Source organism: Epargyreus clarus, unplaced genomic scaffold (assembly GCF_041222505.1).
Source record: "Epargyreus clarus isolate Ecla_fem2 unplaced genomic scaffold, WU_Ecla_fem_2.2 ptg000034l, whole genome shotgun sequence".
Lineage (NCBI taxonomy): Eukaryota > Metazoa > Arthropoda > Insecta > Lepidoptera > Hesperiidae > Epargyreus > Epargyreus clarus.
Window position 1 is genome coordinate 7,568,190 of NW_027332239.1, and position 27,977 is coordinate 7,596,166.

General features: G+C 36.3%; 1 protein-coding gene across 6 annotated transcripts; it reads right to left on the reverse strand.

The window, feature by feature from the left end:
* Positions 1–1,803: 1,803 nt before the first annotated feature.
* On the reverse strand, positions 1,804–27,625 carry LRR (capping protein regulator and myosin 1 linker 1 leucine rich repeat protein). Of its 6 annotated transcripts, none has more exons than XR_012103843.1 (28): positions 27,338–27,624; positions 27,113–27,210; positions 25,544–25,594; positions 25,121–25,229; positions 23,431–23,534; positions 22,405–22,517; positions 21,914–22,003; positions 19,991–20,256; positions 19,248–19,435; positions 18,667–18,744; positions 17,042–17,226; positions 16,179–16,330; positions 15,665–15,780; positions 15,457–15,528; positions 14,779–14,950; positions 12,572–12,707; positions 11,905–12,109; positions 11,354–11,472; positions 10,772–10,892; positions 9,655–9,829; positions 8,604–8,675; positions 7,981–8,167; positions 7,592–7,638; positions 7,401–7,496; positions 6,201–6,290; positions 4,671–4,798; positions 3,602–3,634; positions 1,804–3,370 (listed from the first exon to the last, which is right to left on the reverse strand). XR_012103843.1 is itself a non-coding variant. In XM_073091249.1 (28 exons), the coding sequence occupies exons 1-28, from the start codon at positions 27,396–27,398 to the stop codon at positions 3,354–3,356; spliced, it is 3,216 nt and encodes a 1,071-aa protein (XP_072947350.1). In that variant the 5' UTR covers positions 27,399–27,625; the 3' UTR covers positions 1,804–3,353. The 6 variants fall into 6 exon arrangements, 4 of the variants coding, with proteins under 4 accessions (XP_072947350.1, XP_072947352.1, XP_072947351.1 ...); XM_073091249.1 differs by having other exon boundaries at positions 4,736–4,798; positions 27,338–27,625; XR_012103844.1 differs by lacking the exon at positions 6,201–6,290.
* Between the last annotated feature and the right edge of the window lie 352 nt (positions 27,626–27,977).

Below are 27,977 nucleotides of genomic sequence, written 5' to 3' on the forward strand. Positions count from 1 at the left end.
GATAACTCGGTTATAAAAACTATTTCAATATTATGAATACATTATTATAAGGCTTATAGCAATTTTTAAGCAATGTTAAGGAAGACTATTACATGGTAGAACTATTTTTCTATTTGTCATTTAGGAAAAATAACAAATTTGAGTAATTTCAATATGAATCTTTTAAATATTATTATACTAATTAATTACCATTATTTGAAATTTTAGCTTTATACAACGATATTATTAAAAAAAAAACACCTACGAAATTTAGTATTAACTGGTTAAAAGAAATAAACAGCCATGTTAATAATAACCATAATAACAATATACATAAGTAGGCATTGACTCAATACATACCCATTAAAAATCATCAGTGTCCATAAAATTTGTAAACACTGTATATATTAATATTATAAAATTATAAAAATAAGCTGTTGTTCGGTTCAACGTAATTGAAATGTGTTTGGTATTTTTAAAGAGTGACATTTTGCATACATACCATATCACGAACATGCGTTCCCGTAATAGGGAACGTACCCATACTACGTGACCTATTTTTTAATATTTTTCGACCCCTCCCCCCCTTCTGTGACCACTATATGCTAAGACCCCCCCCCCCCCCCAAATTGTTACGTAGTATTAGAGATGGTTGTACTACTGTAATTTGGGACTAGGTATGGCGCGACGAGCAAAAAAAAAACGGGAACCATGTCATGAGTCGGCGCGACGAGCAAAAAAAAACGGGAACTGTGCCGGCGCGACCAGCAAATTTTTGTGAAGCTTTATACAGGCAATCGACATTATTGTATACGCCTAGCACGGATTCTTACTACGTGACAAAAATCTAAGCCCCCCCCCCCCCCCCCCCCGGTCCTGTGACTTAGCGTAACATTTTAAAGACCACCCTCCCCCTAAATCCCCTCTTAAATGGGTCACGTAGTATGGGTACGTTACCTTATCCTCGAATGTAAAATATATCAGTAGAACACGTATATGGATTAAAGTGTGTCCGATATTTATTTATGGCATTTATATTTTTATGCATATTTGATGTAACTGCAACATTGGTCTATGAAGCGGTAGCTTAGGTTTCAATGTTACAATTTACATCAACTTAACCATCATATCAACGACCAAATCACCAGTAGTAAAAATGTTTCAATAGATTGTTTATCCATATTGGAATTTCAAATCATAGATTCATTATTTTATTTACAATACAATACTTGTACTTATCTATTTTGTAAAAACGTTCTTTATTTTCTTCAATACACCTATTTTGTTATTGCTTATTGGTTTCCGCCAATGTCCATGAGACTGACAATAGAAAGGAAAATAGATTTAGTAATGGAAAACTCAACCAGTAATAGAAGTGTTTAATGTCGTAATTGTTTTGTTAATATATATGTTCTGTTAAAATATATATTGATGAGTGAAATAATTTGTAATTGTAAATTATGAGTTTTGTATGTGTAACGAACACTAAATTTCTTTGCGTAAATCATAACTAAGCTAAAAACATGGTTCCATGCTGTACAATATCAGTAATCGCATGAACAACAATGAAATGTATAGTTTAGGATTACTATATAGCTAACTTTATAATTCTTGATATTGTGATGTTCGTTTTGTGCGAAACGGATTTTTAGGATGTTCACGAAGAACAGAACTAGATAAGACTGTAAATATATTTTTTATTTGTTTTAATAAATGAAAATGTGTCTGTATTGGTAATTTTATTAACTGTACATTATTTATAGGTATAAAACGCTATTACACTTAATTCAATGTTGGTTTAGAAAAGGAAAAAAAAAACAAAACTGCTGTATAATATAATGTAATTTAAAACAGATTATCACAACGCTCTAGACATAAATTGCACCATAAAATAAAAGTACCTAAAATCAGTCTGGTACCAAAGAGCTAGACAAACCCAATACAATAATTGGAATGAATATAAAAATACTATGAAATAATTTAGCAATAGTATTCTATTATACATCTACTTTCAATCAGTAATTTTACAAGAATCTGCAATAAAAGACAGCCTTATATTCAAAGGTTAAATGAATAATAATTGATTTTACAAATAGTTATCCTAATGAACACTTAAAACTTACGGGGCGATAAATCTACTTATCATATCGTAAAATTGAACCTTGTCCGATTGCGAGCGATCGCTACACTAAAACTCGCACGCTTTGAACTTCATCAAATCACACTTGTTATAATTTTAATTAAACTTGACCGATCGCTACAACTGTACATAATTAAAAGGAATGTATATAATTGGAAGATAATATGATTATGAATATTAAATACAGTTCGAATAAATAATATATCGGACGTGAAATAAACTTGTGCGTATTTTGTAGGCCTTTTTAAATTATGACTAGGTAAGACCAATCCATTGGGAAGCTACTTACACTTCAAAAATCACATCATCTTTAAAATACAATACGTAAATCATGTAATCTAATGGCACATCTGTTAAAACTTTATTGTACCTTCTACTCCATGATAAAAAAATCTTTGCCGTCTACTCATAAAAATGTACTAACTTTAGATATTGCATCCGTTATCTCGACACCTGAACAGTTTAGGTCACAAATGGTCTAAGAAACAAATTATGATATAATGTTTCTTGTTATTTATTAAACTGTATATATAATCTCACAATACCCTCACTCTATTCACATAACAAGTTTACTGCATCAAGTATGTCTTTTTAAAATTCTCACCAGTCTCATTATTCTGATCGCATTCTAATGGTACAAATTCTAAGGAAACAATACAAATGGCCCTCTATAATACTTCAAAAAAATATTTACTATTGACTAAAATGACTTATTAAAACTTGCAAAAGTAAATAGTGCATTTAATTGCAAGATTTTTGTCTATGCATTTATCATCTATAACGAGTCGTAGAAATAAAATATTTGTTGGATTGAGCAGTGTATGGAGCAAAGGGCCACAAACTTCGCAAACATATCGCAAATTATGATTATACGATTAAAATACATTACGAACTATAATACAAACAATTACATAGTCAATACTAACTCAATCACAGTAAATACGAAATGATTACAGTTCATTAAATAGGTAATTAACTATAGTTACTAATAGATTGGTGTTCACGTTACAAAGTATACCATTAAATAAATTAAATGCGGCTTCGAGTTTTATTATAAAATGTTAGCGACTATGCATCAGTAACTAGGGTCTAAAATGTTTTAATGTCTAACTGGCACAATTGTGAGCATCAGAGAATAAAATCCGTACAGATAACTGTAAACATCTGGACATTGAACCCTGCTCCACTATCACGTAGTCGGCCGCCTCCGCACCGCCGCGTCGCTCCCGTGCCTTCAGGCTTCAGCGCCTTCTGTAAAACAAGAGAAATGTATTTCATGGGCATAGCTGTTATTACCTTAGTTATTTTCCAAGGAATAAGGTGACAAAAAAGACAAATCTTGCTATTTTAATACTTTTATCCCGCCTATGCTGGAAAAAGAGAGGCGTTCTGTATACGTTCTTCCTATATACGTCCAATAATGTATCTATATTGTTTTTATGTAAACAAATTTATAATATAATTTGTATAATCTATATTTACCTGGGGTTAATGGATGATCTCGTAGCATTGAACCTGGAATATTTAAATTTAAATTTAGAGCTTTACATTTTAAATATAGATGATAAAAAAATACTAAAGTACTATAATATAAATAGGATATACATACGTATACAAGTATACAATTGCGTGCACTAACATACAATCTATGAACAAGAAAACTACGCCTACGTATAAATGTAGGCAAAATAATTCTAAGTAAACAAACAGTCCCAAAAGTAACTTGTATAATTAGTTTCTAATAAAATGCTAAAATCTAAGCTATTTCATATGTTCTACATACTTACTCTTTAAAGTTAATATACCAATAAGGATGCACTACATATTAAAAATACAAAGAAAGCTAAAGGTTACTTGATTGTGATAAATTTATTGTTTTATAATTATTTTAGATGCAAATTTAATATTATCACAAGAACATGCACATTAAATTTGTTATTTACAATTTAAAATCCGCAAACAGAGGAAATATGCAAATATAAAAAACACTAACTTATTAGTGAGTAACCTGATTCATAATGTGTAGTTTGAGATCTGCAAAACTAAAGTTACAGGTAAAAAAAAATGAAGAATATCGCACACATTCTTTTATTTAGGCATACATTAGCTTTTTAAAGATTGGAAAACGAATAGGTTGGTTTATACACAATACCTTTTGATATTTTATAGTATCAATGAAAATTTATGCACCCATTATTAACTACTATGTATGAATCACTATCATGGATATTTTATTGAGTCATATTTAAGTTTTACTGAGTTCTCACTATAATCTATATATTACCAAATTTTCATAATATCTTACATAGATCTAATACAATATGTGTCTAGGTAGAGATATCTATTATTGCTTTGATAACTATTTATAAAATCTAATCAAAGAAATATTATACCGTGTACGAGTAACAGTGTATTGTCATATTTGTGTGCATAACATACATTCAACGTTGTTCATTCATACAGTACAAACATTAACAGGCGACGTAACACATAACGACGTAATATAAACAGTAAACATTGAAACATGGAAAGCGGCAAGCCAGCGTTTTACCTATGAAGGCGGAGTGCACACGGACACTATAGCTCAGTACAAGATAGCGTCAGAAAGTTGGTTACTGGTTAGTGCGGCGCCCGGCGTGATGCCCACGATGCTGCCGCCGACGCACGCCTCCACGCCTTCTGTAGACCACCACCGCCACACGTCAACTCAAACACTCCACAGTCACACGACCGCCTGACTCTATTACCTACCATATCTACTTGTGTTGTATGGCGCCATTTGTTGTTTTTAGTTTTATTTGGTTTATCAAAATGACACATTTTAATCACGTATAGGCAGATTAATAAGTAAGCAAATTCATTGTTAGCGCTTAACATTTTAATGGACAACAGATATTCGGAACGTTAACTTTAGGAAATTGACAGCATGTATTAAAAAGCGTAAGACTTTTTCATTACATTTATCATGATTTTAGTAAATTCTTCATAATGAAATTTCCAAAAATGTCATTGAGATTGTGGCTAAATGAAAATAAGTAGATACGAGTTCACGTTATTTATACAATAGTATGTAGAGTATTTGAGTTGTTTGTGTAGGTTACCTTAACAATATTCCGCGAACACCCAATCATTCGATTAATGTTCATTAAATGAGTTCAGTTAACTTTAAAGTAAAAAAGAAATTTTAAATTATAGGTGTATGAGAAAAAGAAAAAGTATTTTTTGTCATGCATTTTTAACAATAATGTATAATGGCAGTTAAAAAACCATGGGAGAAGTAAATTTCATGAAAAATATGGAAAAAGGCTATTACTTATCGTAATGTCAGGCCTACCGGGCCGTATCTATTGAAAATCTGATTAACAACAATAAATTAGTAATTCACATTTTAACACGTTAAACATATTTAGTATATATCAATTAAATAAATATATATTCAATGTAATAATTATATTCAATATCATGGAATTAAACGCTTATGAGAAATGCTATTAAAATATATTGAATATTACTGAATATACTATGTACTGAAATTAGCGAGAATGTTGTTATCTAGAGTATAGGCTCAATAAAGAGCGCGTAGAACAGTGTGGGTTAAGAAGTGACAAAGAACAATGTTTAACTATGTAATTGAGTTAATATGGAATCTTCAATCTTGAAAAATATTGTATAATTAAATGAGTTTGAATAAAGCAGAGTATTATGAGAGGGTTGGTACATTCTTATGCTATGCAGAAACATAAAGGATCAAGCGGGGTAGCGTGGGGCTAAGAAGGGTAATTTTGAACGAAAAGGAATCACTGATAATTAAGCAGGTCTACTTAAGTGGACTGAGTTGGGGTGATATTTAAATAAGCGGGGAGACATAAGGCTAAGCAGGATGATGTATTTCTAAAAAAGTGATGAAATAAATGCGGCAGGGCTCAGCGGGGTGACGTGAAGTTACGTGGGGTTATGTAGGGGAAATGCCAGGTGACTTAGGGAAAAGCCGGATGACGTAGGGTAAAGCGGGGTGTGGTGGGACAAAGCGGGGTGACGTAGTGTAAAGCGAGGTGATGCGGGGCGAAGCGGGGTGAGGTACCTGTGGTGCAGACGGCGGGCGCGGCGTCCGCGTTGACGCCGGCCACGGACCACGGCCGCGCCTTGCCCGCCGCGCGCGCGCTGCCGTTGCCTGCGCACCGCCACCGAACGACACACCGTTATACCGAGCTATACACCTTTTTTTTTCTTCTCGAGGGGGAAATCTCCAAAAGGTGCCGTGGGAGCGACACGGGATTATGTGGGATTTTCATCGAACTATACACCTAGTGTAAACTTATGTTCTATGCCTACGATCCATACGCGGTAGGTGCGTAACCTTTTTGCGGAGCTTCCTTTGACGATTTTGTTGCCTCTTTGGCAACAATAACACATACAGTTATTTGGGCATATCATCGACGGACGTCGTTTTGTTAATCCTTCACATATACAGTCTCCATCGCAGCAGAGGACCTGTTGCAGTCCATGATAATCAACACGGTGTGGTAATGCCTACGCCTTTTTCACTATTTATCAAAATACAGACGAACATAGAACCGTCTCCTTTTTCAAAGTGGATAATTAAAATGATAGCAACCAGCACCTTATGTACGTATGTTATAACTTCACCAAATGGGAGTTAAGCACCTCCACAAATAAGCCTGATTTTTACACATTTGTACAAAAGCTTTAATGTTTTTATAGATATCTGACCAAACACCAATTCTATTAAAGTGCCGGCAATATTTCATAGCTTGCTACTATGAATAGTGTCAACTGTAAGTGTTGAACAATGTACTTAACTATGGTTTCGTGTGTCTAAATGTTTAATTAGATATTTGTGTCCTGTATAACTTTAACACCTGTGCGAACTAAGTGGTCCCTAATATAATATTCATATTTTCAATCTCTATCACAAAACACCTCGTACTATACTCAATCAGACCAATTTCTAACACAGCTTCTATACTATTCGCACATTCTAAAATGTAACGAATTAAACTACCTATAGTTAGTTTTAAGTATAGTATTATTCTAATTTAATTAATTACAAGTTTTAAACACACAATCTAGTAACTCTCACTCGCAAAAACCTCCTATAAAGTAGATTAATACTTACACACAGTTTTTTAATAGGAAAATGTTGCTAAGCTTATCGCAAAACAAGACACACGTAAGCTGTGCCGAACGCATAGTAGGCGTGTGTTGGACAAGACTCGTTCACACATTGGCGCACCGCGAGGGTGCGGTGTAGGCGACATACCCATTGTGTTGACGTTGTCGGAGGAGCGCGACGGCGGCGGCGTGGACAGCGCGGCCCTGGTGCCCACGTTGTCGGATGACTTGCAACGTGATACTTCTGTGAAAAGTGAAAAGAAAAGTAATAAATAGTTTAATTTAAAAATAATATTTTAAATAGAATTAGTAATCATTATACAAATATTTTGCACTTACCACATTCTAAAAGCACAGGTGTGCTTTCACCGGATGTGACGCTATATCTGTTAAAATTGAACAAAAAGAAAGTTAAAACTTTGAATCATGATAATGACATAACTGTCATGATTAATATTTCAGAGTAAAAAAAAATATATTTGATTCTAGATTTAAAATTAAATTTTCTTAAAATACCCTTATTGAGGTGCGTAAGAAATCGTATCCACGACGTAAGAAATCAGGCTTGAAATTTAACTAATCATTAATCCTATCCGGTACTAATATTGTATCAAACTGAAAATTTGTAAGTGCCTGCGCAGGCCTATACATTATTTCATTTCGTCCAATCATCAAATCACCGCTTAAAATATAAAAAATAGCGTGGTGAACATAATAATATAACGTACAGCGTGTCGTCGCGTCGCAGCGTGGGCGAGTGCGGCAGCTGGTCGGGCGAGGCGGGCGAGGCGGTGGCGGACGCGAGCGACGTGAGCGAGTGCAGGCTGCGCGACGCCAGCGTGCGCGCCGACAGCGAGCGCGACGCCTCCTCGCTGCCCGGCGGCGTGCGGCACGCGCGCCAGAACTCGTCCAGACCTGGGACAATAACTCTTTTGAATATAGCCTCGCTTACATTCTGGGTTGTTACATGCCATGGAGACACAATGAAGTTGCTATTTTAACGTTTTGTCATTTTTAGGCCTAAATCTTAGCGAATACTTTTTAACAACCTATTAGCAATAACATGTCTTTGGCTTATTACGAGAATGCTGTACATATTTATAATAGGTATGTATATACGGTACATTATTACTATTGTATTTAGGTTGTAAATGTTATGTATACTATGCTGTTTGTATGTCTAAATAAATAAAAGTTTCGTGTATGGAGCATCGTAATTTATATAGTACTCAGTTTAATTAAATGTAAATAGGTGAATAGTATTAAATATAGCTTTGCTTTACATCAATTTATAATCTGAAAATCTTTAAATTTAATCTTTGTATGAACTGAAAAATGACATTTTTGTTACCTTCGTCTATATCTTGCGACTGATCCGTAATAGGTCGTGATGGTGCCCGCGTTTTAACTCTTCTAGGTCGACCTGGAAGATAATTAAAACTAATATAATTATAAATTAAAACAAATATTATAAATTAAAACAAATGTAAATTTAGTGAAAATATTGTGAGTACAGTACTACATAAATCATACATCACAGTGAGAATTGGCCTAAATTATACTGTGAATAACATATAGTGCACGTGTGGCTTTAAGCCGACCAGTAAGATTGACGTCGGCCGCCTCGGCGTGCAGCGGCGGCAGCGACAGCATCTCGTCGCGGCGCGGCCTTACCCTTGACGAGGTGGCGCAGCGTGTGCGCGGGCAGCTCGGCCAGCGCGCGGCCTTACCCTTGACGAGGTGGCGCAGCGTGTGCGCGGGCAGCTCGGCCAGCGCGCGGCCTTACCCTTGACGAGGTGGCGCAGCGTGTGCGCGGGCAGCTCGGCCAGCGCGCGGCCTTACCCTTGACGAGGTGGCGCAGCGTGTGCGCGGGCAGCTCGGCCAGCGCGCGGCCTTACCCTTGACGAGGTGGCGCAGCGTGTGCGCGGGCAGCTCGGCCAGCGCGCGGCCTTACCCTTGACGAGGTGGCGCAGCGTGTGCGCGGGCAGCTCGGCCAGCGCGCGGCCTTACCCTTGACGAGGTGGCGCAGCGTGTGCGCGGGCAGCTCGGCCAGCGCGCGGCCTTACCCTTGACGAGGTGGCGCAGCGTGTGCGCGGGCAGCTCGGCCAGCGCGCGGCCTTACCCTTGACGAGGTGGCGCAGCGTGTGCGCGGGCAGCTCGGCCAGCGCGCGGCCTTACCCTTGACGAGGTGGCGCAGCGTGTGCGCGGGCAGCTCGGCCAGCGCGCGGCCTTACCCTTGACGAGGTGGCGCAGCGTGTGCGCGGGCAGCTCGGCCAGCGCGCGGCCTTACCCTTGACGAGGTGGCGCAGCGTGTGCGCGGGCAGCTCGGCCAGCGCGCGGCCTTACCCTTGACGAGGTGGCGCAGCGTGTGCGCGGGCAGCTCGGCCAGCGCGCGGCCTTACCCTTGACGAGGTGGCGCAGCGTGTGCGCGGGCAGCTCGGCCAGCGCGTCGGCCGCCTCGGCGTGCAGCGGCGGCAGCGACAGCATCTCGTTGCTGGCGCACTGCTGCTCCGCCACGGACTTGGGCCGCACGCGCCGCAGCCCGCGCTCTCGCCGCCGGCACCCCAACGGTGTTGCCTACAAATCACAACAATGTAGCCGCATTTCACTTATGCATATGTCCCACGAGAACCAAAAAGTTTAGGACAGGCCTCTTTAACAAATAATTAAGAGTCCAACGAATGCTGACAACTAGATTCATTCCTCTTAAATAAAGACCTCGTAAACATTTTAAATAACGTAAACTTTTTAAGTAAACAAATCACACAAAATACATTACTTTCTTTAATAAGGGGTAATTAAAACTGTATATTAATAAATAAATTGGAAACACATTCCTTACCAGATTCAAGTAGTCCAATTTCTAGAGCAGCGTGCAAATAATGTTAAAAACTTTCAATTGATGAATAAAATATAGCGAACGACAATAAAACAATACAATTTCATAACAGTTCCAATGAAAATATGTGTATAGTGAGATAATGTTACAATATCTAATCAATAATCATTTATAATCTTGAACTAATTATCCTGTTATATTATACTGAGTAGACTGACCTCACATAATCAAGAAAAGTGATAACAGATAAAGTTTTATATTGAAATATTAATCATACTGATATCCAGTGTTTGTATATTTGTAAAGTTTACTATTTTCCATTATTTAAGCGCTAGTGATATTAAATTCCCACCAAGTTTTAAAAATGAATATACCTTTTTAATAAACCTAGAATTCAAAACTTGTATTGTCGAAATGTTGTCCACATTTAAAAGATGTTATTAATGTCTATCAAATAAATTATATTTTATGCCTATTTGTCTATATTATGAATTGAATAATATGAATAAATCAGGATCTAAAATTTAGTCAAAAACAAATTCGACCCGATTAATTACGGCAATCATGGTAAAAAATATTCAAGCTTTAGTTTTTTTAACGTATTATTTGAGTGAACTTCTTTAGAAGCACTTTCTACTGCCTAAATATAAAACGTAAAATAAGTAAACGAAGATACATACCCCTGAATGTGATATGGGTGTGAGCAGATCTGGTATGTCGTGGTCGGCGATGCTGACGGGCTCGTTGTCGCCGCCGTCCACGCTCTCGCACGCCGATATCGCAAGCCTCTCCACCGCCTCGCTATATTTTACAATAAAGTAAAAGGTACGAACTGTTTAAAATTTTTACTTTACTTTCAGAGTTATTTACAAAAGTTATAGTAACAAAAGATGGTATTCTTATTTATTCGATTCCGGAATTCATAACCGATTGGTTTAGTTTTTAGGTGATTTGAAAATATTCCACTGACGTATAATTTAAGCAATAATGACAGTTTTATACTGTTGCGAATAATAACATATTAAGGTAGGTATGGTAATTAAGCCGCTGCATTCGAATTACGTACTCGTACGCACGCTTGCACGCACTCTAACCCACTTTACTGTAGCGTGGAGCTAAGGCGCCCTAATATAAGGTAGGTTTACAGTAATAATAAAGCTGTAATAATGCTTTACTCAAGACAAGACGTGTTTTAATCCAACCATCTCTGAAGACTAACATCAATTTATTATATAAAATTGGAAATCACGCTACGATCTTACTTGAGCAGGTCCTGCAGCGTGGCGGAGCAGGGCGCCAGCGCGTCGCGCACGCACTGCAGCGTGACCAGCTCGCCGCTGCTGCCCGACCCGCCCATCGCCGCGAACACCTCGCTGCAGCGCTGCGGGATGCACAACATTTTATATATCGCTTATTTGCCGTAGATTATTATTTGTTTTCTAAACTTATATAATCTGTATATTCTATGAATATTTTGATCTGATAGGGTATAATGAGAATTGGACGAGATTGATAAAGAACCTGGCCTCTGTTAGAAAAAATAAAAGATTTTACGATGTCTAATGCTTATTTACATTTAGTCTCAATTTATTTTATATCAAAATTATTTATTTTATTTTAGGCAATCTACACATCTGCAGCATTGTTGGGTGAATAAATGTCTGCAGTTCTTTGCAGTTTGCAGCACCTACCAACCAGTAAACAGCACGTGATACATATTGCGTCACATACTTGTGGTACTGTTGCAACAAGCGTTGCATGTATCGTCCTATACCTGCAGGTACTGGTATAGCAGATGGAGCGGGGTGCATACCTGCAGGTACTGGTGCAGCAGGTGGTGCGCGGCGGCGGCGGCGCGCTCGAGCGCGGCGGGCAGCGGCGCGGGCGGCAGCGCGGCGGCCGCCTGCGCCGCGAGCGCCGCCGCCGCCTCGCCGCCCGCCCACGCGCGCTCCAGCGCCACCGCGCGCACGCGCCCCGACCCGCACGCGCCCTGACCGCCCGAGCTGTTGTTCGATAACCTGCAATACAATCGCACGTATTGTAATATGCAACAACGATCTTGTATTGATATTTATGAACACTATGTGCAAGTGCAACAACCTTGCAAGTTTACCTTGTTGCATTAAATAATTAAAAAAATCGACAGTAAGAAAAATCTAATGTATAATTACGAGTAGAGCCATATAAATCATAACTTCAAGAGCCACTAAAACTTTATATAGACTGCACTACGCAATATTCGCCATTTAGAATTAAGTAGCACAAAAATCTTCAAAATCTGCAAATGATTTAGATGATTAAAATTAGTTATATAAATTACTCTATACAGCAACGGTCGACAATCCGCCGCACCTTGGACCCATGGTCGACTCTCTCTTTACAACCTGCGAAACTCACAAATACGATATTCTTGACATTTTCTACGAGACTTCTTTTTTGAAACGCAAAACAAACAAGCAGGCCACAAGATAAGCCCCCACCTCTCGTGCAGGTCCCGCCAGAGCGCGGCGACCCGCTCGGAGGCGGCGCGGCCGCCCGCCGCCGCGTCGCAGCCGGGGAACTCCACGCGCCGCACGCTCACCGACCGCCGCAGCGCCGTCGCTATGTCCGTCAGACCTGCACAACATGGTGATTATACGTTATACGACCCGCGTGGCAAAGCAGTCACCATACAGGTCTGACGCGCAGAGGGTCCCGGGTTCGATCCCCGGCCAGAAAGACATCTAAATGACGAATCTGGATTTCTGTTTCTGGGTCTGGGTGTTTGTGTATTTGTCTATGTGTGTGTCTATGGCACCCACGACACAGGGAATCCTAGTGTGGGGCTGTGAGTGTAGAAAGCGTTACAATGGTTTGTTGTTACTTAAATGAAACAATATTACAGGTAATATTATGTTTTGTGTTTTTATATTAACCTAAAAAGGATAATATTCAATGTTAGTGTAAATCAAATATAATCTACGACGACAATGTTTTTGAAAGTAATAAGCTAGTGTTACAAATTGTTAAAAAACATATAAAATTTCATAAAATTAAGTTAAACATTAGAAAAGAAAGACCATCCACAATATTGTATGATAATAAAAATTGGGGAGTTTCTGTTGCTTCAATCATTCTAATGTATAAATAAGCTGATTAGAAAAAAATAACAACATTATAACACTGTACATTTTTATCTTATTTACACAAAATACATATATTACAATGTGAGCACATTCCACCATGACGTGGCTTCATCTGTCAGCCACCCGTAAAGTCTGGCTTTTTTTTAAATATACAGGGTGAATTTTTAAAACGAAAAATGCTGAAAGGAGTTACGAGGCCGATTTTGATAAAAACTAAAACTGCATCATTATTTTTTTAAAATAACCTTTTACCTAGCCGGGAATCGAACGAGTTCATTTTGAAAAAAAATGCACCTTCTATATTATTCCACTATCTGATAGTGTTGCTTATAAGGATCAAAATCTGGAAAGTAATGATAAATGTCAAACTAAAGGAAAAGCCTCAATTTTAAGAAAATACATATTTTTTCATATTAATTTGGCAGTTAAGTTCCCGCCATTCATCAATTTAAACATTTCGTGTATTAACATTTTTTTTGGCTCAATGTTTCTAATCATTCGAAATGGACGTTTTGTTACCCAATAATTTATATTTTTATGTCCGACTTAGCTAAGGTTATTTTTAGGACCATTAAAATAGATTTACTTGCTATGGGCGGAGTTTCGTTTAATACAGATGTAAAGTTGACAATTTGCGAGAATTACTTTTTAGAGTCTAATCAGAGTGATTACTAAAAAAAGAGATATAGAAAATCATATTTAACGTTGAAACGAAGTTGTAAACAACAAACAATAAGTATTTACTATTTAATCAGTTATCTATTTTCATTAAAAAATAAATCCTAAAAACGGCGGTAACTTATTTGCCAAACTATTACTTTCTCATACTAAGCCGTATGTCATAGTAATAACATCGAATAATTAGTTGATTAACCAACAAATTCTTCAATGGTATGACTTATGTCTGTTTCTAAAGAATTATACATAAATCATTTGTTATGTATAATCCTTAAGGATTAGTATGTCAATGTATGGAAAATACGTATTTTCTTCAAAATTTTCCTTTTCCTTTAATTTGTCACATAACATTACCTCCCAGAATTTGATCCTTATAAGCGACACTATCAGATAGTGGAATAATATAGAGGTGTCATTTTTTTTCAAAATGAACTCGTTCGATTCCCGGCTAAGGAAAAAAATATTTTAAAAAACTAATGATGCAGTTTTAGTTTTTATCAAAATCGGCCTCGTAACTCCTTTCAGCATTTTTCGCTAATCCTTATAGTTTTGGATTTGGCCCTGAAGGCCCGTTTTAAAAATTCACCCTGTATAAGAGTAATAGACGAGCATACAGTCCACCTGATGGTAAGTGACTACTGCCGCCCATGGGCGTAATCATCCCCAGATAGGATTAGATATTCCTACCTGAGGTGGGCCCCAGATGCGCCGCTACCTCTGAGGACTAAGCTGGAACGCCTCGGAAAAGTATGTCTCCCTTACCACACGCGTCAAACCAGGAGACAGTAGCGCTCAACACTGCTGTTATGAGGCAGAAATAGATGTGACGGTGATGCCGCCGGAGTCAAACCGCAAAGGGTTGTACCACCTTGTATATGTACTACCTTGTATGCTGAACGCGTTCCGGTCGATGTGCAGCGTGTGCAGCGTGCAGTTGCACTGCAGCGCCTTGGCCAGCAGCCGCGCGCCCGCGTCGCCCGCCAGGTTGCCGCCCACGTCCAGCGAGCGCAGCCGCCGCGCGCCGCCCAACGCGTTCAGCAGCCCGTACAGGTCCGCCTAGATGTAAACATATACAACACAGTATAAAAATACGCCGGAAACAAAATATAAATTTGCTTAAAAAAGAGGGTGTATGATAGGCAATTAGGTTACTCGCTTACACATTCATCTACAATATTAACGGAGTACGCTAAAACTTGCGCGGAATCACGGAGCGGCGTCCATCCCGGACGTCCGCCGCGGACGATCTGCGCTATGAAACGGCGGTATTCAACTGTTTTAAGGAATAGATTAGAGGCTGTCTGTGTGCGAGCACCCGCTGCGTACATTCATCCGCGCCCGCACCTATGCGGGGAAAATCTCGCCGCACGCTCTTGGACTCATTGCACTGCTAATACGATTTTTCACTACAAATAGGCGAGCGTGTATCTAAGTCAGTTTTATATAATAATAATTATATTATTTCTGTTATTAATAATAGTACTTAAAATTATAAAGATTAAAAAAATATACACCAAGACAATTGGTGTTTAAAAGTTACGTATTTTAATGATTACACGTACCTTAAGCTTACAATCACTGAGATCTAACGATGTTAACGCAGTGTCTGGCTCTTGTAATACGTGAACTAAAGCCTGTAAACAATATTAACTATTAAATTGGAAATACAATGGAATATCCCAATAGAACATAAAATCAACAGATTTTAATGAGGTGTGAATTTAATCCTTATTTATACATGCCATAGTTTCAGGCAAGTGTTTAACTAACCTGTATTAACGGTGGTGCGTACGATCTCTTTCCAGTAAGTTTACTCAACGATAAATGAGTGATAGAATGATTTTTCCCTATTGCTCGGACAATTCCTGATAATTCTAACTCCATACCTGGAAAACAGTTTAATCACAGGATGATTAGATTACGACGAATATTTTAAAATCAAAGTGTTTAATCAGTAAATTAGTTTAAATTAATTTTCAATTCCCAGAGTCATAAAGATTAACCAAACCAAGCCAACATTTTAAACTAGCTTGCAAAAACATAAAATTAATTTTTTTTTTACTCCACCTTCATCAGATGAACCACTTTTCAATAAAACAAATGGACACTCGTACACATGCATGAACACATACACGCATACGCAGACACGACCCAAAGAGCTATATTAAGCATCCCAAGTGTATGGTGACAGTAAGGTGACACGCATACCCAAGCATGAACACCCAAAGAGTTTTAACATCAACCTCAAGTATATAACAGTGTAAATAACAGTGAAGTGTCGTACTGTTGTCGGAGAGGTCGAGCTCGCGCAGACAGCGCACGCCGTGCACGCAGGACTCCAGCACGTGCGCGGCCTGCGACGAGCCCAGCGCGCCCGCCAGGCTCAGCTTCACGCCCGCCGCGCTCTCGTTGCACGCCAGGCCCAGCAGCAGGCTCCTGCGGATTGATAAGATTTATTACTTATCCGTTCCATATACATTATACATAGGCTTTGGTTCTGTCTTATATATTAAGTGGTATTGATAAAAAGATTCCAACGAATTGAGGACCTTGGCCATTTTTGAAGTCTGTTAAAATGTTAATAAGGAGATTAACGAAGAATTAATACAAACAAAAAACAGCATACACTAACTTAAATATTGTTAATAAATTTGTTTCACGCGGGACTGTGTCGCCTTACTTAGTAATTGACAAATTAATGAAGTAGATTTCTAATGCTAAATTTTTTTTTAAATCATACAGTAGCAAATCCACAGACTTATGCATATGGAAAATGTTTACCAATCAATTTATTTTGTGTTTACATTTGAGCACTTTATTTTATAGTTTGTTTTTCCATATGCATTATTTTTATAATTAACTTGATTTGTTATACGTTATTTCTTTTATTTAATAAAAAAAATTATTAACTCATGAAGACTTGAGCGACCAATTCCGCCAATAAACAAATATGTATAATCAATCGCAAATATTACAACTTAAAGCCAGCTTAAGGTAGATAGCCGATGTGTTCTATTCCTGAACAAACTATGAACGCCTCAAACAAGTAACCAAAAAATTATCGTACTTAGATAGCCGACACGTCCTCTCCCTGCAAAAGCAAAAAAACAGCAACGTCACAAGCGAGTAACCAACAAAGCATCATACTTGAGCGCGTCCGGCGGCATCTTGCAGTAGGAGAAGTCGAGGTCGGCGAGCGCGAGCGCGGCGGTGAAGAACTGGCGGAAGGAGGGCGGCGGGTCGCGCGGGCGGCGCGCCGCGGCCCACGGGTTGCGCGCCAGCTGCAGCGCGCCCAGCCGCGCCGCGCAGCCCCGCAGCAGCGCGCCCCACATCTGACACACACACATCACTGGTTTTAATCTACACTTTAAGATATTTTTATTTAAAAAAATGTCTCTTTTATTTATCAGTCATTTTTTAGTTGACTATTGCCAAGCTTTGTAGTAGGCCCATGCCAGACATATCACAAACATTTGCTATGTCTGGCAATGGTAACAATGGTCATATGAATATTTGTTAAAAGCTTGCTTCAAATACTTGCATTTGGTGTCGGTTTTTCGAGCGCACGTGAAAGCATTCAAGCTTCAAATATGTGCGAAGCTTGCTACACATACGCAAAGTCCAATTGCTAAGAAACCACGAGATTAGTGACAGGTTAAAAAAATTAAACAAATAAGTGTTCAAATGTGTGAGCAAAGGCTTTCTTCTAATATTCAAAAGAAATAAATATTTGAACAAACAAACAAGAATATTAAAATACGTAAGAGATCACAGTCCAAATTGACAATTATAAAGTAAATATAATTATTGAATCCTAACTACTGTACTACTTTTAAACAGTAACTTAATATGTAACATTCATCATTTTTTAATTCTTGTCATAATTATAGAACTTTTTAAAACTTTTTTAGTTACAACCAATGATTCAATTGAACAAATAAAATGCTTTTACAATTTTATTACAATGATAAATTAATATAACCTTCCTACAACGAGTTAATCTAGATAGCGACGCCTACAACACTTCCAAGATCTTTACTAATAGATGAACTCAATACACATCCGGTGGTCTAAATTTGAGACAATTTGCCATGTGACTATTATTAATTCTCCTAGATTAAATATATGACATTGTACACTAAAAGTAGACAACATCTTAAAAATTATTATATACAGGGTGAATTTTTAAAACGGGCCTTCAGGGCCAAATCCGAAACTATAAGAATGAGCGAAAAATGCTGAAAGGAGTTACGAGACCGATTTTGATAAAAACTAAAACTGCATCATTACTTTTTTAAAATAACTTTTTCCCTAGCCGGGAATCGAACGAGTTCATTTTGAAAAAAAATGCACCCACTTCCCAGAATTTGATCCTTATAAGCGACACTATCAGATAGTGGAATAATATAGAGGTGTAATTTTTTTCAAAATGAACTCGTTCGATTCCCAGCTAAGGAAAAAAATATTTTAAAAAACTAATGATGCAGTTTTAGTTTTTATCAAAATCGGCCTCGTGATTCCTTTCAGCATTTTTCGCTAATCCTTATAGTTTCGAATTTGGCCCTGAAGGCCCGTTTTAAAAATTCATCCTGTATATATTCAGAATTAAAAAAAATCGTTTTGTAATAAGAAATATTTACTAAAAAGAGTAAGAAACTTCATTAAAACATATACAATGTTTCAAATTACAATTTTAAATTTTTAGCAGTAAGAATACATGCATAAATTATGAGTTTTAAAATAAAGCATGGGTATAGGAAAATATTACTTACATTTTCTAGAGTAGTTTCCGTGTTTGTCAGATTTAAATGCGTCAGTACATTGGGTTGTGCAAGGAAATTGTACAAATTCTGAAACAAAATGGAATTTATTTACATACGTCATAAAGTTCAATACTAAACCAATCAGTAATGATCGAATATACTTTTTTAACTTATAAATATATTTTTATGACCGATGACGAATCCGTATTGTTCCATTATTATAAGACACGCCACGCATAAATAACAAATATATATTTATAAAGACATCTTCACATTGTGATGGCTCTAACATAAGTTGGTTTTTATTTTGTTATCAGTTCATATAGAATATGATCTATGTGACGTGACATTTTTATATTGTGACGTAAGTAAGTGGCAAACTACTGTAATAAACCTTAGATAGATTTTCAGCACTATTTCAAGTTTGCCACAGATGCAATGTAACCCTGAGTACTAAATTGGAATCTCCTTACCACACCTTTCAAACCATAACGCAACAGAGGTTAACACTGTTATTATAAGACAGAATTAACATGACGTTAATGACTTCGGAGTCGAACAACGAAGCTTTACCACAAAATAATACTCACGTGCACGTCATCCTTCAGATTGTTGTTAGATAGGTCGAGGTGTGTGAGCGTGGAAAGGTGCGCGGGGTTGTCGTTGAGCATGGCGGCGAGGTGCGACACGCTCTTGCCTGTCAGCCCGCACTGCGAGAGCGCGATGTGCCGCAGACCGTCTGGGTTGTTCGCGAGGCCCGTCAGTATGCTGATCGCGCCTGCAATGTAAAAAATAAGGAGATTCAAATATTGTAATCATGCATATTTAGGTTTCAACAATTCAAGATTTTAGTTGGATAATATACGTTTTGGAAGGAATTAAATCAACTAGAAAAGGATAGTAAAATTTTGAAGAACAAATTTCCGAAATGTTTTAATTATTTTTATCTATTGATCTACATTATTCGACAATATAATTGCAATGCAAAATACTTTTGAAGATTGACACTTTTCATTATATAATATAACAATTTATAGGTAAAATGGGTTAGAGATTGCATAATCATCTCTGCACAATTAATATTCATGAATTTAGTTTAAATACAATACTTTATAATACTTTAAATACACTTATCTAGTATGTTATTAAATTGTCATATTAGTGATAAGCGAGAAAAAGATATATGTCATTTGATATGGTTCTATGGATTTATAATTCATCAAATCCAAAAGAAGGCAGATTTTATCGATTATCGATGCAACAAGTCGATGACTGAAATATGTATTCGTTGTGAATGTGTAAAAAGACGTCAGGAAGCGAGTATACAATTGACCTTTATCCTCGATATGGTTTTGCGAGAAGTCAATGGTATGCATAGCAGGCGGGCACCTCGCCCGAGCTAGCGCGTGCCCGAGCCGGGCGGCGTGGTCGTGTCGCAGCGCGGCGGCGCGCCAGCTGAGCTGCTGCGGCGGCGGCGCGGCGCAGCGCAGCACGCGCGAGAGCGCCTCCCACGCCTCGCCGCCCGCGCGCACGCCGTCGCCGCACACGCCCGTGAACCACGTGTTGTGCTGCAGCGCGATCAGCAGCGGGATCAGGTCCCTGACATAAATACACACTTATTAATAACGAATATAAATGTTTGTATGTTTTCTTTTATGTATACAAGAGTTAAGACATTTTGGTGTACACAGAAATTCGAAATGAAATGCATTAAGAAATGTAAAGATTACGTCACTTCTAATATTCTGTAAATAATTTCACGATTTAACAATAAAGAAAATATAAAAAATAAACTAAGTTGCATAAACAACATTCTCAGATTGTTAAAATTATTTACATTCATTACATAAATTTATTTTCATACAATTTATATTTATTTAACATTAAATTTGTAAGAAGTAAAAATAAGACTATAACGAGCCACGCTTTAGACTTCCGTACGGATATCAACGAAAGCAATAACCATTACCATGAAAATATATTTACATAAAATGACAACAGTAAAATTCGACCTCACGCTTATGCAAGGTCGAATTTTAATATTGTCTCTTTACTTCCTCGTCCAAATCTTCTATAAATAAACTGCTATCTATCAATTCATTTTATCAGAGAAAGATGTGATATACCTATATTATGACGCAGAACAAGCATTACAGCACATCTCATAATAATAAAAAAAAAATGTTTCGATATGCATATGTACAGCAACTGAATCAATTCATTCAAGTATAACTAAAGCAGTACAAATGACCGTTGTAAAAGTAGCCAAGTGTTACGTCTAAACAAATTGCAACGGAGTTTTTGCGTCGCGTGTATATAGCGAGTAACTAACCGAATTGGCCAACAGGATAATTACAAAACAATTCGGTAACAATTTTGTAATAAAACTGAAAACAAAGTAGCGCATGAATATACAAGCACTATAGTTCAGAGCGCAGAAAATGTATATAGATATTTTTGTAGCTATAGGTACTTCTCTTGGGGCGTTCGGAAAAATTATGCGTGACTGATTTAAAAAACCGACACCGTAAAGTTGATTAGTAAATATTGCATATATTGCCGATTTCTTATGTACGTGATACAATAAGTTAGGTAGTGTAGTGTCGTATCGTGTAATATGTTTGTACCAATCATTTAGTAATGCTTTATTGTCTTGTAATAGTTTCACTTCTTACGCGTGTATCTATTGGTACATGCACTTTTCTATGATTTACTAAATAGGCCAAAGTATAACTACATACTTTACTCGTAGATAAGTACACATACGCTTTTGTATGAGTTACGATCATTCAGTTAATAAGACACTATAGTGTTAAGAAGCTATGCCCACGAAATCGTGTCAGCTGTTTAATTAGAGTTTTGGACAGGTGCAAGGAAATCGGCCAAGTGCTACTTTGACACGAAAGCAAAGCAGAACCCTTTGTGGTTCTGTCCCAGATTTTCAACAATGAGCTTTGATTTAGGCCAATAATTATGCAGACAGATAACTTTGAATTTTTAAATTCGTCATATTATCATCGTCGGGGCAGAATTTTCGTCGGGCTCTAGTCTAAAAAGTGGATATGATTTTACAACATTACAAATGTCTCATTGACTTATTCGGTAACAAATACGATTCCGGCGACTTTTAGCTAATAACACTGTGTTTGGGGGCTCCCAGAACCGGGGACCCGCTACTCATAATTCAATACACAGTAAAAATAATAACGTTTAGCACTCATTATGTAATAATATAATAATTATAATATTTCCTTACCTTTGATCCAGATGATCAAAATCTTTTAAGTGCAACATTCTGATGTCATGCGCCAAGTAAATGGTATCGATGTCCCATGCAACTTCAGCTCTGTAAGGAATATAAAAAATAGTAAGTAACAATAATATAGAATACAAAGTTCCGGTGCGCAAAATTCTTCATTACATGTTTTATATTTTGAAATTGCTAAGTTATTATCTACACATCACATGCTTCTAATTTTCATTTGCTTCTAAATCGTTTAATACTTCCACCTAAATGATTGATTTATACACATTCATGAGTTCGACTATAATACATATTGAGTATTTCATACATTACTGTTCTGATAAAGGACTCTGATAGGACATAGTAGGCCTTAGTTAAAATTAAACGACATATTATCGCCGTGTTTAGGTTTTTTCATTTCATCACGATAAATACAACAAGGTTTTGGTAAACAAATTAAACAAAACCTTTTTTCTTTCGAAAAACACAAGAAATATTATTACCTAAAAGGTGTTTGACAGAGATCACACATGGCCGCATATTGGTTGGAAAAGTCCCCACACGTGGAATGTTTGCGGGTACCGGTAACCGGTTGTAATTGGAACGGTAAATTCACCTGAAAACATAACATAAGGTAAGTAAATTAACCCAAATTTTGTCACTGGGCTAAAATTATAGGAATCAAATTGCAAGCTAATTGAGCCATTTTTAATTGGCATAATCAAGGTGTAGTGTACGATGTAGCCTTATTAAAATAATTGGTCATGTGCGAGTCGAGCTCGCATACGGATGATTCCGTACCACCAAATTTCCATTTATTTTTAGTATTTGTTATCATAACAGCTTACGAAATAAATTTAGTGGGAAATGCCTTTTTTCAAGCTTTATATTGCGCATTTTTGTTATAGCGGCCGTAGTTAAACATTTTTCTTTGGGTTCAACGCTAAACAATATCAAATTAGGCTGAATTCTAATTAAACAGTTACACCCCAACGCCGATATTAACCCAATTTTCCTTAAATGTCGACCTTCAATTAATATAATATGAGTGGACTAAAACTGTACGTAAAAGTAATTGCATTTAAACCGAAATAATTGTTGGAAGTGGCGCTAACGAAGTAATTAAGCAAATAAAAGTTATTGTCACGGATAAACTGTTCATTACGCGTGATGAGTAAGCTGGAATAACGTGCTGACAATTGTTCGCATACGTTAATAGGTCAGACATGTTCCTTTTTATAAGGTTGTAGTAGGAAACGAGCAAGCATTCCACTTGGTAGTAAGTGGTCACCTTACACCACCACCTGCCACCCATAGACATCTGTAATCAACACCACATTATACCTATAACTGGGATTCTACCTGAAGCTGATCCGAGATACGTTGCCACTCCTGAGGACATTACAGTCATACAGTCGCCTCATATGTAAGTCAGCCGACATCCACATCCTTCTACCGAAACAAAACTTCCTCACGCTAAAAGTACATTACACTTATTGTTTAAACTTATGTATTGTTAGTTGACGGACCTTGGACACTATATCCTCCATGGCTACATTAGGAAATAAGTCGTCAAACGCCGCCACCAGCGCGTACATTGTATTCATAACGCCTTCCGATGAGCCTTCCTCGCCTGGAAAAACGATAATGACGTGTACAATTCAATTTACAATTCAGAATTAGGACGATCGAATCAACGAATAAACAATGCGGGCCATGACATGACCAATAAATATGAATGACGGTTTAGATGACCTCTTAGGCCCTCTTTAGTTATAGTCACAGATGAACTAATCCAATAGACTCCTCTCACAAGATATACAATTTCTAATATCGCATTAGTCTTATGTAGACGCTTTTAAAACTATTTCACAGACGGAACAAAGCGCTAATTCCATTAGTGTAAAAATACCTTTTACAAACTTGTCTCATTTTCTGGCTTTCTTTGACATGACAAATTTTAACTTATGAGATGTCTTTAATTTAGTCTTAGTCTAAATTATGGCAGTAACATAAGCATAACATATTTTTAAGCAATCTAGTATTCTTATTTATTTAATAATCATTTATTTCCTCTTTTACGTCAAATATTTTGTATGAATTGATATGTAGGAGAGTGAAATTGATGTATAATTATCCTATTGTTTATTTATATGTTCCTATGATTCACCTAAAATGTTTCCCTAATTTATTATGAGTTATTGAAAGAACCCGCTTTAAATCAATAAAACCGCTCATTCTTTGCGTCACTTCTTTGAATGTTATTTTTAATTTACTGTTTACTATTTGTGGTGCACAAACAATAGAGTTTAAGTACAATTAGTGACGCGCTTATCCGAGTCATTAGTGGAGTTGCGTCACACACGACGATCATACACGCTTATCGTTACAAAAATATTACCTATTAGGAGTCAATTTTGTTCCTACGTCTAGTAATTTTAATATACTCGAGTGGTTGAGCCGAACCGTTGATAATGACTCGGACAACCTAGATTTGTATCGTTGCATAAGCCGTCTGAAAGACCGTATCTTTTTAATAGATTTTTACTTAGTGCAAGTAAAATATAGAATTAGTAACGCGCGAACTCGCTCGCGTGACCGTTTGCATTAAATGCTAAAACACGCGAAACAAAGTAGGAGCAATTATATAACTCGCTATTTACATAATTCATAAAAACAATTTGACCAATAAACAGAAGAAACAAGATAAAATTTGTCACACTGTTTTTCCTAACGGTTGATCTATAGATTATTAAGGGGAAACTGCGACAGTGTTGCATGAGTGTTAAGCAATACAAGGATAGAATACAAATTAGTTGTGCTATGAGGAAAAATAATCAGTTGTTTTGATGTCAATGTTGATTTAACTTCGATTGTTGTGGTTGACACCGTGGCCAAATACACTTCTACATTATGTAAAAAAAGTACATAGGACAATGAATTGAGCCTGCACAGATGCATTGTTATTGCTGAAATCTAAGGTGGTCGCCTCATACATAAGTCAGCCACCGAAACACAGAATTGCTTCATGCTAAAAATGGTGCTTCCCTGGTTGAACTCCTAAAAACTGGCTCCACCACCTATTAAAGATAAATTGTAACCATTATTTATGGATTTATTAGGGATTTTTTTAAATGATAGAAAGTGTTTTAGAAGTCTATTTGGTTACTTCATCTGCGGTTGTAGATTAACGAACAATGGCTATAATTAGGGACTCACCTATTAAGATGGAAACAGGCTTGTGTTCGTGTATGAGCGTTATTGAGAGATGGTTCGCCTTTTTGCTTTCCAGCGCTTCTATTTCCATTAAGTGAAATCCATTGTCGACCTGTTAAATTTATGAATAAGGTAACAAGATCAGTAAATAATAAATATTACAATGTATATACTGTAATAATCAATCATTACTTCCCAATTAATTAGGTACATTCCCAATTTGAAATACTTTGAACATGTACGTCAAGGTTCAAATCACAGGCATGCACTCTTAATTTTTCAAAGTAATGTGGCATGGTAAAGTATGGTTGAAACCCCTCCCACTTTAAGAGGATACCAGTGCCCAGCATTGGCTCAGTAATGGATTAACAGCATAATATCTATGATACATGGTAAAAATTTAAAAAATATTGTAAAAGCACTCACTCTGGTGGGGACTTTTGTTGTTGTAATAAATATTCTATATGATGTCACAACCTGTAAAAAAATCAATGATAAGTTTATTCCTGTCACAAGTAGGTCATAATTGGTTACTTTAGCTTCCTCATTTGCTAAACAAGGCATTAAAATTATGGAACTGTTAAAAATATTTATATCATATGTTAAATAAACAACATGAAGTATTATTAAGTATTTCATTTATGCAGATAAATAAGACTGAATTGATAATAATTATAATTTGAGTATATTGTACAGGAGACATATATTGACACCTCCATAGGTTCTATTTTAAGTTGATCCTTAGCAGAGTAACATTACTGGAAAAAAGGCTGTAGATATGAATAATAATAATAGGGTAGTATTTAAACGAGTGACTGCAAATAAAAGTTTTGAATGACAAAAATAATGAATTTTGGTTATAGTATTACTTAGTGAGCGACTGGCTGCGAGTGACGAAAATCATTTTTTTTTTATTCGATCGTTTTATAATTTCCCATAATAATATATAATGTATAATACTAATATTATATATTCTAATAGGGGATGGAAATATCCATAGTCTATAGTAACCCTTTAGGTAAAGTGATCATTCCTGTAAGCCTTCCTAACACATTTAGTTTTAAATATTATAAATAAAATATTGTAAACATTCTTATCAATCCAAATAACAAATTAGGATGCTCTTATCACCTACAAAATGCTTTCCATCACAGTCACAGGTGGCCTTATCATATCGGACAATATGATATGCATTACCAATGAACTATTTATTTTTGTGATAGTAGTTTTACAAGTGCTATCATTGTTTTCATCACAGTTATAAAGCACTTATAAGATTTTCATTTTTTTAATTAATAGAACGGATACTCTAAGCGTGTTTCATATACTTTATTTTTTTTGTACATAAATATTATATTTTCATTTTTTTTTTTATTTATAGAATGGAAACTTTTTAAGCGTGTTTCATATACTTTATTTTTTTTATACATAAATCTATTTATATAGATTTAATTCTATGAGTTATTGAGACAAAGTTCTTATGAAAACAGAACTATTGTTTATACAGGTCATAACAATATCAGTAAATAACAAATCAAATGATCTAAGTAAGTCCCTTGAAAAGACTTATAGAGGAACACAATGTAATGCAAAATAGAATAAGGTAATCAATTCACCAATGGAAGATATTACTGTGGGTGTAAGAGTAAGGACTACACACAGACAGATGGATAACACAACCGACCAGACACACCTACATGACTCATACTATTGTCCAGAATTTATCAATTGCTCCCACTGCCTTAACTACACCACTTGCTAAAATGATCTTGATTACTTTATTTTGTTCACATACAAGTTATATATAATTTATAGTTACATAAATAATAACTTTTATATACATGAAACACATAAACAAACAAAAACATTTAACGTACCAAATCGATGTTTGTCAATTAATATGAGTATTTATGTATTTTTCGAACGACTATTGAATTAAATTGTATATCCAAAAGAATACCAAATAATGTATAGGAAATAGGCTAATATACTTACTAAAACACGGTTGTCAACCTTATCGCCTCTTGATTCCATACGAATAAGGGATTTATATAATATTTTCACATTTTTCCCTAAAACATTGCTGATGCTCTCTAGAAACAAATGTTGAAAATCAAAACAATAAAATTCATATTCATTCACATTGATATTACACGAGTATAATTAAATTCAGTGGTTATACATATAAACACAAAAATTAAGTAAACATACGATACGTACCGCTTAATTCGGAAGATATTTGCGATTTTGTTGACATTTTCGTGATTTTCTTCAATGTCATTACTACAGTGTAGAGTTATTTTCTTTCAAAGCAATCTACTTCCATAATCGGCAGTGATTTTTTTATGGAACAAAGTAAATAGAACGAAACCATTTATAGATTTTCAAATAAAGCACATTGCTTTAATTAATGAAAAAATCTAGTATTGACTGAAAACCACTCCACTACACTACACCGTCACACACAGTCTCTTAGTTTTCTCACACAGCACACACACACAACTTGTACAATACATACAGCACACAGTTTACTTTTCCACACCACAGACTTATAATGTAAGCAAAAATATGTTATGGGTTTCATACAGCCAAACACTAGTAACACAGAGATTAATAATGCTAATAACATATACACAACACTGAAATGATATTTGTAAAACAAGTATACTCGTATTATGCAACGAAAATTAAAATGAGACTAGTAAATGAGCGATAATTCAATTTAATATTAATCGTAAATCTTTGTACTGTCATGTAAATTAATATATTAACTATTAAAGACCCTCTTATTGATTGGGCACGGGCCCTCGTATTCTTAGGGTAAAGAGAGATAACATATACCAATTACCAAAACACGTAT